The 15,568-nt window shown below is 32.1% G+C and overlaps 1 protein-coding gene across 1 annotated transcript in view; it reads right to left on the reverse strand.

Annotated features, from left to right (window-relative positions):
- Positions 1-2,965: 2,965 nt before the first annotated feature.
- The window catches only part of nkd2b (NKD inhibitor of WNT signaling pathway 2b), a 58,023-nt gene continuing 45,420 nt past the window's right edge, over positions 2,966-15,568 (reverse strand). The window contains exons 4-10 of the mRNA XM_051131317.1: positions 14,142-14,187; positions 12,614-12,726; positions 8,456-8,551; positions 8,197-8,347; positions 7,858-7,930; positions 7,656-7,771; positions 2,966-5,920 (exon numbers count right to left, since the gene is read on the reverse strand). Of these exons, the coding sequence (XP_050987274.1) occupies positions 5,367-5,920; positions 7,656-7,771; positions 7,858-7,930; positions 8,197-8,347; positions 8,456-8,551; positions 12,614-12,726; positions 14,142-14,187 (1,149 nt within the window). The 3' untranslated portion in view covers positions 2,966-5,366. The remainder of the gene's footprint in view (positions 5,921-7,655; positions 7,772-7,857; positions 7,931-8,196; positions 8,348-8,455; positions 8,552-12,613; positions 12,727-14,141; positions 14,188-15,568) is intronic.

The raw sequence follows: 15,568 nt of genomic DNA on the forward strand, positions 1-15,568 counted from the left end.
GCTTTTCACAGCATGCAATGCACATAACATAAGCACAAACAAAGTTTCCATGCTTTAAATGAGCCAAAGGTCTAAGTAAACCAGTTTAAGCATAATAAAATAAATGTTACTTTATAGTATTTGAGATCAAACGTGGCAATGAAGATATTTGCATGGTCCGTTTTGTCATCTCAGGCCCTTACTTAACACTCTGCATGTTGAGTTTGAGTATGTCAGGTGGTAGATTGTAGTAATCGCTCTCTTACCTTCTCTATGCTGTGCAAATATAGAGCAGCGATGCGTCGCGTCAGTTCCGCGCGTCTCCGTCGCGCTGCGCAATTGCGCGCATATGAAGGAATGCGGGCGAGCGTGTGAAAGTGGCGACGCTAAACTGGCATTATTTTCTAACTTCCACCCACTCCGACTGGAAACAGCCACTTGTCAATGGCAGAGGAGGTTCTCTGGCGCAGCACAAAGTAGGTACATTTGCATTTCTCCGGCCCTCCCCTCGCTTTTCACCACTGGCATTGTGTGGCGCGGTTGGGGTCCTTATTTGGCCCCCGATTAAATCCTCACTGGCCAGCGCTCAAAAAACGCCTTATAAGCTGTAATAGTCTGACACATCGCGTTAAGACCTTGTTTTCCATATGCTCTTCTGAAATGCACTGAATCCACCGAGACAAGTTCACAGAAAGCTTTAGATGTTGTTACAAAAAAGGTATTGGAGCATTGGAGTGTCATAGAAAAAATGAAAAGACACTTGAGGCCCCATTTTGAGGTTCCTCAGACTGACAGAGAGTTCCTCAGATATCTTGTTGTATAGTGAAGGAGTTTCATTATATCTCAAGTTTCCTTTAAAATGGGAATTCTGGAGGACAACACATGAAGAGACCTTTTAGTTGGTGTTGTAAACAATTTCCTAACATTTTCAGAACACATACTCTTTTTTTCCGACTGGGTAGTTAATAAAATATAAACATGCTTTATGCAGTTTACTTATCGTCTAAGCATCGGAAAGATTAATTTTGAAAAGTACCTCTAAAAGTTTTTTATGACAAGTTAATTTATCTGCATATATATAGCCTAATATATATAGAAGAATCAACGTGTAATCATATAAGCTATAGCATGTCAGCTGCATAGTGGACATCTAAAATTATTCTTAAAATACAAATATATATATATATATATATATATATATGCTGAACATAAAATTTTTAATAATTTCACAATTACATCTAAAATTATTCTAAATTATTCAGGACATCTAAAATTATTTTTAAAATACAAACATAAATATATTTATAATTTTATGCTAAACATAAAATTGTTAATAATTTTACAATTACATCTAAAATTATTCTAAATTATTCAGGACATCTAAAATTATTCTTAAAATACAAATAAATAAATAAATAAATAAATGTATATATAATTTTATGCTAAACATAAAATTGTTAATAATTTTACAATTACATCTAAAATTATTCTAAATTATTCAGGACATCTAAAATTATTCTAAAAATATATTAAACATATTAATTATTAAATATATAAATTCCAATGCAAAAAGGCCCCAATAGGGCTATAATTTACCGATCTCACCGCAAGGTGGCGCTGGAGTCTGCAGAATGCACAGCATTCAAATCCAGTTTATGACTAGCAGTTTGAAGACACTAGCGACTATTACTAGTGCTTACTATTGTTCATACTCACAGTTACTGATATGAACATTAATTTACCAAACCAAGAACTGATGCTAATGAAAAAACCCCTACAAACTTACAGTGAAGGAGGAACTCGAGGCATATTTTGAGATCAAAACACCACTTGAGGATGGACTCATTTGACTTAGCAACCACATAGCAACGTCCTGGAAACCGCCCACAACTTTATATTAACTACTATTTGTGTACTAGTATGAATCACTTATTAACGAGGTTTTGTTAAACGCTCTTAAAAAATCTAAATACTACTTGACAGGACTCTCCAAAATAAATATCGCGAGATATCGCTTTCTGTCAGGAAAGTGGCCCGCGTTTTTCAGCCAATCATATTGCGCCTTCGCGCTTACTAACATCCGGTTGGTTGACGTGCCACTGCAAGGCGGGGTTAAAGAGAAAGAGGTGTGGCTAATAGTCATTTTACCTAATTTTTTCAACCATAGTCATATAAATACTTATTTATAAATTAATTTATATAATATTTTATCATTTTTATTTTATTTATATTTATATATATTTATATTTATACATTTATTTATAAACACGTCTTTATTATGTTTTCAACGGCTCTGATTGAATACGTTCCAGGAGCGGTCAAAAATTAGTTTTTTTTTTTTAAATTATGTCAGTAGAACGAATTTACTATATTTTAGTTTGATTATGTTTTTTTTTTTTTTTTTTTTTTTTTTTTGAAAATTAAATGTTTTTATTGAATATTTTGTATTTTTATTAGTGCGATTAATCGTGATTAATTGCATCCAAAATAAAAGTTTTTGTTTACATAATATAATACTGTGTATTTTATGTATATATAAATGTACACACATACAGTATATATTTGAAAATATTTACGTGTATATATACATATAATTGGTATTATATATAAATATTTTTAATATATAAACATAACATTTTTCTAAACATATACATGCATGTGTGTGTATTTACATATACATAATACACACACATAATTGGATGCGTTTAATCGTTAAACAGACCTAATTTTTAGGACATATTTTGTACTCAATTATATGTATGGAATATTTTGCTCACATAGCAAGTGTCAAAACCTCATTTACCATGTTTGGTACCATTCAAATGAAGTCCAAATAAATAAATAAATCAATAAAAAGTTAATTTTTTAGGTCAAAAATGTTGAATGAAAAAAATACATTTCTTAAATTGAGGAAATTAAAGGCAGACGTCAAATGCATTAGATGTATTTTATTAAAATATTTATAAAAACGAATGCATATGTATAAACCATGATAAATATGCATATGCAGTATAATCATACAGTAAATGTTTATATTCATATAGTTTTATTTTTAAACATAAAGGATATTTTAGCATTCAAACTGGCAGTGGTGATATTTCCTCTGGTAGGAGGGAGACGTTCAGTCCATGGCAGGGTCTCCCGAAGGGAGAAATAGCCTTTTTTTTCCAGAAAAGCTACAGAGCAGCACCGTTCACCTGAGAATACTAGAAAAAATACTTGAAGAGACGCGGTCACACAAAACCACATCTGAGTGACAGAGAAATCTGCAGCCGAGCAGAGCATCACGCTACAATATGATCATTTAGATATTATGGGGTCAATCCTTCTATGCAGTACATTTCATGACCCCATCATACATGTCTGAATATACTGGATAAAATCTTAGACATGGAAATCAGTCACAATTAAATGAATTTTAAAATATTTTGGTTTGAATTGACTTTTCTTTTTTCACTGGGTCTCGGGAAACGTTTCAAACAATGTACATGTGTATGTACATATGAAGAGTTCATTTGCAAAAACGGAAATCGTGTTGTTTCATTGTGCATTCCAATTAATCTTAAACTGCAGTTGGTAAAAATAACTAAAAATACAACTTATTAACACAACAAAACGTGATAACATAATAAAAAAAAAATGAGTTTTGCAAATAAACTCTTCATATACACACTACCAGTCAAAAGTTTGCAATAATAAAGATATTTTTTGTTTTTGAAAAAAGTCTCTTATGGTTAAATGATTTCTGTAGGTTCATGTGACACTGCAGACTGGAGTAATGATGCTGAAAATTCAGCTTTGCATCAAAGGAATAAATTGCATTTTAAAATATATCACGATAGAAAATTGTTATTTTAAATTGTAATAATAATTCACATTTTTACTGTATTTACTATATTTTTAATTAAATAAACATAACCTTTGTGAGCAGAAGAGACTTCCTGCAAAAACAAATATAGAAAATCTTAATTTATCCCAAACTTTCGACCAGAAGTGAGTGTATATATATATATATGTGTGTGTGTATATACATATATGTGTAGTGTGCACACAGAACCGCTCAAAAGTTTGGGATCAGTAAGATTTTGAATGTGTTTTAGATAAGTTTCTAATGCTCATCATAACTGCTTTTGTTATACAATGTTATATTGTGAAATGTTATTATTATGTAAAACAACGTTCTATTTTAATACACATTAAAAATCGAATTTATTTCTGTGATCAAAGCTGAATTTTTCAGCATCATTACTCCAGTCTTTAGTGTCCCATGATCCTTCAGAAATTATTTCTTCAGGAAACAGTTGTGCTGCTTAATTATTTTTAGGAAACTGTGATACTTTTTTCAGGATTCTTTGATGAATGAAAAGTTAAAGAACAGCATTTATTTAAAATAGAAAGGTTTTCTAACAATATACAGTACTCTTCAAAAGTTTGGGTTCAGCAAATTTTTATTCTTTCTTTTTTTGAAAGAAATGAATACTTTTATTCACCAAGGATGTGTAAAATTAATAAAAAGTGAGAGCACAGACTTACATTGTTAGAAAAGATTTATATTTAGAATAAATTCTGTTCTTTTTAACTTGTTATTTATCAAAGAATCCTGAAAAAAAGAATCATGGGTTCCAAAAAACATTTGGCAGCACAACTGTTTCCAACATTGATCATTCTAATAAAAAATCAGCATATTAGAATGATTTCTGAAGAATCATGTGACACTTACGGCTGATGAAAATTCAGCTTTGCATCACAGAAATAAATTATATTTTAAAGTATATTCAAATAAAAACCATTATTTTATGCTGTAATAACATTTTGCAGTATTATTGTTTTTTTCTATATTTTTGATCAAATAAATGCACCCTTGATGAGCAAAAATGACTTCTTTAGAAAACATTACAAGTCTTACTGATCTCAAACTTCTGAGCTGTAGTTTTTTTCTTTACTGATAATTGATTTACATTTATTTTATAGTGTCCTCTTTTGTAAAACCCCTTTAATTACCAAAACTCCATTTCATTATGTTTTTGCCATTGGTCGATAAAATTACACACATCCATAAAAGCATAACCAAAATTTCAAAAGATTAAAAAATACCAAAGGAAGTTGATGTCTTCATGTAAACTGTCAGCAATGACTAACTTTAGCTCTGTTTTCAAATGATGACAATATAGTAAATAAACTTAATAAGTGCCTGAGTTTGAGCAGAGCAGATTTCTAAATATCTGATACATGTTTTATAGAAATACTTGCTGAACATTCATACCGCAGAACAGGAACGAAACCCGACAGGCATAGAGAACTGGACTTTTTGGTTAGCCTGAAATCTCAATGCGACTGTAATGAGCTCACATCCACAGCTTTATGAGTTTGGGAGTGTGTTTGTGAAGTCATGTCTGATGGTAGTGGTGGTAGTGGTGATGATGATGGTGTTCGTGATGATGATGATGTTCGTGTCGCTGGACCACAGGAACCACCAACCCGGCGTTCTGCTCGCGGTCCGGCGCCGGCGGGCTGACGGGCGAGGGCTGCTGCTGGGTGTGTTTTGAGGGTGACAGTGCCTGTTCCCTGGCTTTGGCTCTCAATCTCTTGCTGTGACTGTGCTGGAGAGGGTGCTGGTGACCCGTCGAGGGCTGTGGGTGGTTCTGCTGGGGTAGATGGTACACGTCCTGACCCGCTGGGAGGGGCACACCCTGCATGGATGGATAGTAGCCGTGGCACTTGCTGATTTTGGCCGCAGACTGACCGCCTTTGGATGCACTCTTGGGGGATCTGAAAGACTGGGGCCCGCCGCGCACACGGGGATCCGGGGCCACGCATGGGTCGGCGATGATCTGCGATCGCCGCTGATGGGTGTGTGTCTCGGGCTCGTGAGAACGGGAACGGCTCTGGTTGTGTGAAGGCCGTGACGGCTGCTCTTGTTGGGCCGCAGGAGGAGAGGAACCTAGATGAAGGAGAAAATTGAGGAGTGGAATTAAGAAATCATATTTTATAAAGAATTAGAACAATTATCAAAATTAAAAATGAACAAAAATGAAGGAATTATATTTTATAAAAGGTCAGCACATATTAAGGAAAGTATTTTTTTTTATAAAAGTTGGCAACATGAAGAAAAATTTAAGAAAATATATTCTATAAAGGGTCAGCAAAATGAACAAACATTAAAGAATTTTTTATGAAAGATCAGCAAAATGTCCAAACATTAGGGAAAGTATTTTATGATGGGTCAGAAAAATGATCAAAATTAAGGAAAATATACTTTATAAGAGGTTGGCAAAATGAACCAAAATTAAAGAAGTATATTTAATAAACAGTCAGGACAATAATTAAAATTAAGGAGAATAAATTTTATATAATTAAGGTCAGCAAAATAAACAAAAGTTAAGGAATTATGGAATTTTATAAAATTAAAATTATGTATAATATTATATATAATTTTGTATATATTTATAAAATTTAAATGTATACTTTATATAAGATCAGAACAATGATCAAAATTAAGGAAAACATTTTAGAAAATTAAAAATTAAGCAATTGTATATTATAAAATGTCGGGAAAATGAACAAAAGTTAAAGAATTATACATTTAAAAATTATAAAAAAAAATCTATAATATATAGAATGATGATCAAGATTATTACATACTAATATTTTAAAAAGGGTCAGCAAAATTATCAAAAATTAAGTAATTTGATTTTATAAAGTGTCAACAAAATGAACAAAATTTAAGGAAATAATAAGGAATTTTATCAAATTGAAAGTATGTGTAAAATTGTACATAATTATATATATTTATAAAATTAAAATGTTAAAACCAAGGAATTTTACTTTATATAGGGTCAGAAGAATGATCAAAATCAAGGAAAACATTGTAGAAAATGTCAGAAATATTAACAAAAAATAAGCAATTATATATTATAAAAGAAAGAGGTTAAGAAAATTAGCAAAAGTTAAGAAATTATACATTAAAAAATTATAAATGATAAAATTCTATTTTATAAAGGGTCAAAACAATGATCAAGATTATTACATAATATTTTAGAAAGGGTCAGCAAAATGAACAAAAATTAAGGAATTATTAAGAAATTTTATAAAGGGTCAGAACAATGATTAAAAATAAAGAATTATACTTTATTTAGGGTCAGAACAATGATCAAAATTAAGTAAAGTGTTTTTTGATAATGTCAGAAAAATTAACAAAAATGAAGCAATTATATTTTATAAAAGAAAATTAAAAGATAATATTCAAAATAAAGTAAATCCTGTTTTTAGTCAAATTAATAAAACAATTTTAAAAATTACATAAATTAAAGGCAAAACAACAAATACTACCATGATGAGTAAAAACCTTAAAATAGTCTTATTATTTCTTTTGCATTTAAATCATGAGATTTTTATAATAAATTGGGGGTGAGCTTAATGTATGAAAATAATGTCCAAAAAAAAAAAAAAAAAAAAAAGAGATTAATGCCTTAAGGGTCCTTAAAATGTTTATTTTCATGCAAAATGTTTCGTATTTCTTTTAATTTTGTGGTGACATTTCTTAATGGGTTTTGTGAGATATGTCCCTCAGTTTGTGAAATATTTGAAGTTTTTTGAGCGGATTTCTGAGTGAAATTTGACCATGAGATCCTCCCTTTAAACTCCTGTCAGTGTTAAGGTCTGTTTCTTAATCTTACTGTCAAATCTGGAGGTGTAGTTCTCTATTCCAGCCAGATCCAAGTAATGGTTTCGTCTCTCTGTGTTCTCATCCACACAGTACTGATTCCTCTCGTGAGCTTCAGCAGTCTGACCTCTGTGAACACACCTATCATGTCACGCGTGGGCAAACAGCACAAAAACACTGATTCATCTGGATATCTACGGCACACGAGCGCTCACCTGACGTGTGTGCGTTGCCGTTTGTCCTCCGCGTGAACCGACTCAATGCGACTCAAACGATTCGCGTCTTTGTCTGAAGTAGGAGGAAAGAAAGTTCAGAGTTACTGCAGGCACAAACCAAAGAGGGGTCTAGCTGTTTATGGATGCTTATTCAATCTTAAATTATAGTGTGTACTACTTTAGTTTGACTGTTGTCAGCTAAAAAAATAGCTTGATTATTTAATATTTAATGATGTTAATTGTTTTTGTGAAATGTGAAATCACTCAAATAAATAAATGATATTTTGGTTATGTCAGCCATCACCGCCGAACATTTGTGTGTGTGTGTGAGATTAGCACCATTTCCAGCGTGTGTCGTGTCTTTCCTGCGAGCTCCGGGTTCAGGAGTGACCGTCAGCTTCACCCGTAAAGTCTTTCGTTTGCTGTTACACGAGTGATTGACGGAGGCGTCCACCACATCATAGATAGTGTGCATCAAACTGGACATGTCCTAAAACACAAACACACAACATGAACACATTCTCATGCATTTTACTGAAGGGAATGAATGTCAGGTGTGTGTCTCTGTATGAGACCTGTATAAAATGTCAATATTGACCTCTTTTGTGACTCTTCCGCTGTTGTCGAAGTCATAGAGCGTGAAGACCCACTCCTGCCTGCTGTCATCAACCAGAGACACATTACACTCCAGATCCTGAGAGATCAAACACACAAACATGCAATTACACACGTGACCAGCAGGAGGATCCCTGCTAATCCCAAATTATAAGAAATCACTCAAAAGTAACAAATTATAATAGAAGTTTATAGAAATTAACATATAAGGTAGCTAAAGTGTATAATGTTTACATTGGCTATCACTCTAAACAGACAAATACAATCAGATACAACAGTTTCTCAAATATTTTTTACAGTATATACTGATAATTGAATTGAACTCAATGGTATGAGATCACTGGATGCTTTCAATTGATTTCCTATTGAACTTTATCAACTGAACTGCAGTGCTCAAACTATTTCAAATATTTCTAACATGTATTTTAAGATGCAGCTAGTCATATTAATCGAGTGTTTCAGCAGTAAACCGCTTAACTTACCTCACCTGAATATGCTCGTAGATTTGTGTTGGATTTTATCTTTGTTATATAAATATTCATATTTTATTTGTAAACATCATACTTTGTTTGCTTATTTTAGTTAATGTCATTAACAGTGATGGGAATAACGGCGTTATAAATAAACGGTGTTACTAACGGCGTTATTTTTTCAGTAACGAATAATCAAACGAATTACTGTTTCCTACGTTACAACGCCGTTACCATTACTGCCAATAAAGTACGGCGTTACTATCATTTATTATAACATTATTATAATTTTATTTTTCAGTTCATCTGAATGGATGCGCAGCGTACCTGTATTTGACGAGCTGTAAACTCTAGTGTGAAGGCACACGACTAGCCGTCGCTTTGTCTCACACACACGCAAAGAAAGATACAGAGCGACAGAGTCTTATACCATGCAGAATTGACGCGCTACGTGTAAACGATATTCTTTGTTGTATTTTCCTCTCAAAACAACGGAGCTCCTTTGGAATACTTCAGCTTTTAAGAACTGCTGGTTTCTCCGGTAGTAGGCGGAACTAATGTGCAAACAGCAATCTCATTGGCTGACGCTCACCTATTATCGTCCCTGTTTTGATTACAGCAAATCAGTTCGAGCGAACGCAGACAACGTGATTAATATTCATGAACCCAGCAGCTCATTAAACCTTAGTGTGTTTAATATTGTTATTAATAGTAGAATTCATGGTAGTAACAAGACGTTTATAGAAACACTAAATTACAAACAATATCACCACCAGTCCTAAGTTCAGTCAACATGACAAACGTGCATTCATACATGCTTATTCTAATTACTAAAATTCTAATGGCTAAAGTTGAATGCTAATTATAATTATAATATTATATCAGATATTTAATATTAGTCTGGTGAGTAAACTAAAAATGTAATTAATTTCATTAAAATTTCATTCATTTAACATATTTAATATTGGGGTCATCCAAGTTATTTAATATATATAATTTTTTTTTTTTTTAAAGTAACATAATAGTTACTTTGCCTGGTAATTAGTTACTTTTATAATGATGTAACTCAGTTACTAACTCAGTTACTATTTGTGAGAAGTAACTAGTAACTATAACTAATTACTTTTTTAAAGGTATGTGCCCAACACTGGTCATAAAACTAGCGAGTTAAGCCAGTATTAGTTCTGACAGTGTCGTGTAAATATGGCTGAAGGCGCGAAAAGCGGAAGAACAGACAAAGCGAATCAATTGAGTGAGTCATGCTGGAACCGCTCCGATTGATTCAAACTCGGGATCATTCAGCTCAAGCGATTCGCTAGTAAAAACTAGATCAAAAGAGCAATTCTTTTTTTAATTTCGACATCGCTTGTAATGATTAAAAAACACGTATAGTGATGGGTGAAACGGAGCATTTCGAAAATTCTAATCTGTTAAACCATTGGATCGCAAAATTATTCACTGTTTCGAAGTGTTCCAATCGGATCGCGTATCGCAATTCATTTGATTTCGATTGGGAGCAGGTTCGCAAATCATTTCGCGAACTGAATGATTCACGTTTCGCACTCCGAGTCCTGATCTGAAATGAAGATACGTGAATCATTATTCAGATCGGGATTTTGAAAAGCGTTCGCAAATGTTTTGATTCAGATGAACGCGGATCGCGAATCATTTGATTGATATCGAGACTTCGGTGCGGGTTCACGAATCATTTGATTCACTTCGGAACTTCGCGCATCGCGAGTCATTTGATTCAGATGAGGACTTTGGAGCAGGTTCGCAAATCATTTTGCGAATTGAATGATTCACGTTTCGCACTCCGAGTCCTGATCTGAAATGAAGATACGCGAATCATTATTCAGATCGGGATTTTGAAGAGCGTTCGCAAATCTTTTGATTCAGATGAACGCGGATCACGAATCATTTGATTGATATCGAGACTTCGGTGCCGGTTCGCGAATCATTTGATTCAGGTGAGGACTTTGGAATGTGGATCGCGAATCATTTGATTGATGCTTCGGTGCGGGTTTCCCGAATCATTTGATTCAGTTCAGGACTTTGGAGTGTGGATCGCGAATCATTTGATTGATGCTTTCTGTGCGGGTTTCCCGAATCATTTGATTCAGTTCAGGACTTTGGAGTGTGGATTGCGAATCATTTGATTGATAGATGCTTCGGTGCGGGTTCGTGAATCATTTGAATCAGTTCGGGACTTTGGAGTGTGGATCGCGAATCATTTGATTGATAGATGCTTCAGTGCGGGTTCGCGAATCATTTGAATCAGTTCGGGACTTTGGAGCGTGGATCGCAAATCATTTGATAGATGCTTCGGTGCGGGTTCGCGAATCATTTGATTGATATCAAGGCTTCAGTGCGGGTTCGCGAATCATTTGAATCAGTTCGGGACTTTGGAGTGTGGATCGCGAATCATTTGATTGATAGATGCTTCTGTGCGGGTTCGTGAATCATTTGAATCAGTTCGGGACTTTGGAGTGTGGATCGTGAATCATTTGATAGATGCTTCGGTGCGGGTTCGCGAATCATTTGATTGATATCAAGGCTTCAGTGCGGGTTCGCGAATCATTTGAATCAGTTCGGGACTTTGGAGCGTGGATCGCGAATCATTTGATTGATGCTTTCTGTGCGGGTTCCCGAATCATTTGATTCAGTTCAGGACTTTGGAATGTGGATCGCGAATCATTTGATTGATAAATGCTTCGGAGGGGGTTTGCAAATCTTTTTTCTCATTTCTTTTTTTTTTATTAAACAATAGAAAAGTTCAAACCATTAAGACAGTACAGTTATAAAAACAAAACAAAGAAAAAAACAAAGAAAGAAAGCATACACAAATACAATTGCTTTAAGAAAATGAACTGTGATTTTACTATCGTAAAAGTAACCATGTTTTTTTGTAAAGCCAGTTTTACTACAAATACCATGGTTAAAATTTAGTTACTTGCATAACCTAATTATTTACATTATTATACTATTAAAAATAAAAATAAATTATTTCAAACCATTTATTTATTTATTTATTTTTTTTTTTTTGTGCAACACAGAAACACATCCAGTATTTATTTTCACTGCAGTGAAACTTGTAACGCTTTATTGTGTGATTTTGCACAGAATAAAAGTCATACAGGTTTAGAAAAACATGAGGGTGACTGAATGATGACAGAGTGTTTATTTATGGTCAAATTATTCTTTTAATAAAGGAAAAATTGAATCTCCACAGGTATTGTGTTTCAGGTCAGCTCTTAAGATGCCATTGGAGAGGATGTATGAGGGAGTTTTGCGTGGGATTATACAGGCGCTTTTCGTCTTGTTCCAGGAAAAAATGTTTTTAACCACAATTCTCAGTTTCAGCTTTTTAGCAGCACCTGTAATACATGGGTATCTGGTGACACGCAAGATAATTGTTGAACGTCTGGAGATGCTGCGGGCGTCTGTAGTGATTTCAAGCCTCTGGTAATGCGTTCAGATGTCACTGATGTGTCTCATTTATTCATACTGCACTATCAGAGCACAGTTTTACAGTGGTATTGGTATTTTCTGGTATTGGGTTAAAAGAAAATTTACAGACTATGTAGACAAGTGCTGAAACAAGCTACACTAATAAACGTAGACTGTATACATTGCATTTAGTTGCTGATTATTGTTTGGTTTGAACTTACATCTAAACTGATGCGTTTCTTCCCTTTGCAGGTTTCCTTCAGCGCGTCTTTCTCTCCATCTTCAGACGGCAGAAAACTCTCACGTCCTTCAGCCTTTTCTGGAGGCAAAACCACTAAATACACACATACACATAAACACTGAGTGCACTAGTAGAGTCCAAAAGTACAAAGTTTTTTTTTGTTTTAACAGTACAAGTGTCTAAATACTCTTAAATAAAAATACATTTACTTGCAAAGTAAAATAAGTGCTGTTTTCTGAAAAATTCATCATAATGAAGTGAGTTTATGCTTAAAATAAAAACAATTTTGGAGTCAAATTTAAAAATATTTTTTTCTGACCCCACTGGTCTTTATCTGCTCATGTTTTAAGCATAATATTTTAGCATTATTTATATAATATTGTAGTATTTAATATTTTGAATTAGTGTTTATTTTTAATATAATATAATATAATATAATATAATATAATATATATAATTTTATAATATATAAAATAATAAAATCTATTTAATTGTACATTTTTTTGGTTTTCAGTATATAATATAATATAAAATAACAGAATATAAGATAAAATAAGTATTTTAGTACTATTTATGTAATATTGTAAAATTTCATATTTTGAATTAGTGTTTATTTTTAATATAATATAATATAATATAATATAACAGAAAATAAAAAGTCATAAAAATCACATTAATTCAAAGTAATATATATTTGGTTTTCAGTATATAAAATAAAATAAAATAAAATAAAAAGTAATAAAAATCACATTAATTCAAAGGGAAACACAAATTATTTTTTCTGACCCTGCTGGCCGATCTATTTATGTTTTAAGCATAATATTTTAGTATTATTTATATAATATTGTAGTATTTAATATTTTGACTTTATATTTTCAGTTATTATATATATATATATATATATATATATACACATGTAATAAAATCTATTTATTTGTATATTTTTGGTTTTCAGTATATAATATAACAGAAAATAAAATAAGATAAAATAAATATATATAGTATAACATAATATAATAAATTTATATATGTATATATATAAATATGTTTTCAGTATTTAATATAACATAACAGAATATAAAATAAAATAATTTAATATATAAACTAGCAGTTTAATTCCATTTGATTGTACTTTTAGCATTATTTATATGCTACTGTAGTATTTATACATATTTTTGAATTCGTTTTTATTTTATATTTTCATTTAATATTTTAATTTTAGTTTAAGTTTTAGTAATTTTATGTGCTTTTTGACATGTGCTTTATTAGTTTTTTATATTCTATTTATTTTTCTTTAGATTTCGTTTTAGTAATTGTAGTACAACTTGAAATAAGTTTTTAATCAATTTCTCAGAAAACAAGGCTTCTTATCTTCTGTCATGTTGCATCCTACATCAAAGCATCTCAATTATAAGAATGTGTAGATATTTGTACTGGAAAACAGGACACAAATACTAATTTACGACATGATGTTCACAATGCATTTGGTGTCTGATGTCTGTACTCACCCTCCAGAGGGCAGTGGTGGGCCGGCGTCTGTCTGTCTTTCAGCTCCTAGAGAAGAAAAAAAACACAAGAGAAGATGAAGAGAGGAGGTGTTAGTTCAATATACAGCCCAGAAACCACAGGAAAAGCAAACACCTCCATCTAAAGCATTTCCTCCTCAGGGATGGTGGTGAAAAGATGACGGCGTCACATACGATTTAATCTACTGCAAAAAAAACCCTTCAAACTTCAACCCCAAAATAACACAGAAAAAACTGGGTTCCATGTTTTATGGTGGATATTTTCTTGAGGAGATGAGATTTGCTGTTTCATTGCCATGATTTAAGACATTATCAAGTTCTCATACTTTCCTGACAGGAGCACTTTGAGGTTTTGTTGCTAAATGATCACATGGGAGTTAAATGGAGACATATGACTGAGATCTGTCATAAACACCATCAGAAGCAGACTAAATCATCTGCAGCCACCGACGTCTGAACCACAAAAATGCTCAACGGCACGTCGCTCTACAAATCCCAACCTGCTCACGGTTACACATGTAAAGTAAGCAGTCGACAACTACCTCAAATACAACCATCAGATCCACTCAAGACCTTTAAAATCAACCATAAGTTTCTCTAAAGACACTGAAAATCAATCTGAAGTCACTGCAGAATAAATATAGTAAAATAGTAGATTTAAAAAAAAATAAGGTCTCACCAAGGCTGCATTTATTTGATTAAAAATACAGTAAAAACAGTTAAAATTGTGAAATATTATTATAATTCAAAATAGCTGTTTTCTATGTGAATGTCTGTTAAAATGTAATTTATTTCTGTGATTAAAGCTGAATTTTCAGCATCATTACTCCAGTCTTCAGTGTCACATGATCGTTCAGAAATCATTCTTATATGCTGATTTGCTGCTCAACAAACATTTCTGATTATTATCAATGTTGAAAACAGTTGTGCTGCACAATATTTCTGTGAAAACTGTAATACATGAACAGCGTTTATTTAAAATAAAAATCTTTTGTAACATTATAAATGTCTTTACTGTTACTTTTGAGCAATTTAATGCATACCTGATGAATAAAAGTATTATTTTCTTCTTATTAATCCAAAATATTTTGAACAGTAGTGCATAAATGCATACACACACATTTTTAACATTATTTTAACATCTTTTAATTTCTTGTGTCACTTATACACATAAATATTATTTTTTTAATCTGGAATAATTTTGAATTTATACACGTAAGCCATTTAACATTTTTAAATTTGTAATAATTTTAGATTTATACACAATTTTTATCTTTAAAGGTTATCAGTTTATCTTTAAACTAATAATTTGTCATTTATATATTTTTTTTTTATTGCATTTTCTTGCAATTACAATTACAGGGATAATTTAAAATAATAATGCAACATAATAAAAACAAGCCGACAAA

This window comes from Labeo rohita, chromosome 16, assembly GCF_022985175.1.
Source record: "Labeo rohita strain BAU-BD-2019 chromosome 16, IGBB_LRoh.1.0, whole genome shotgun sequence".
NCBI lineage: Eukaryota > Metazoa > Chordata > Actinopteri > Cypriniformes > Cyprinidae > Labeo > Labeo rohita.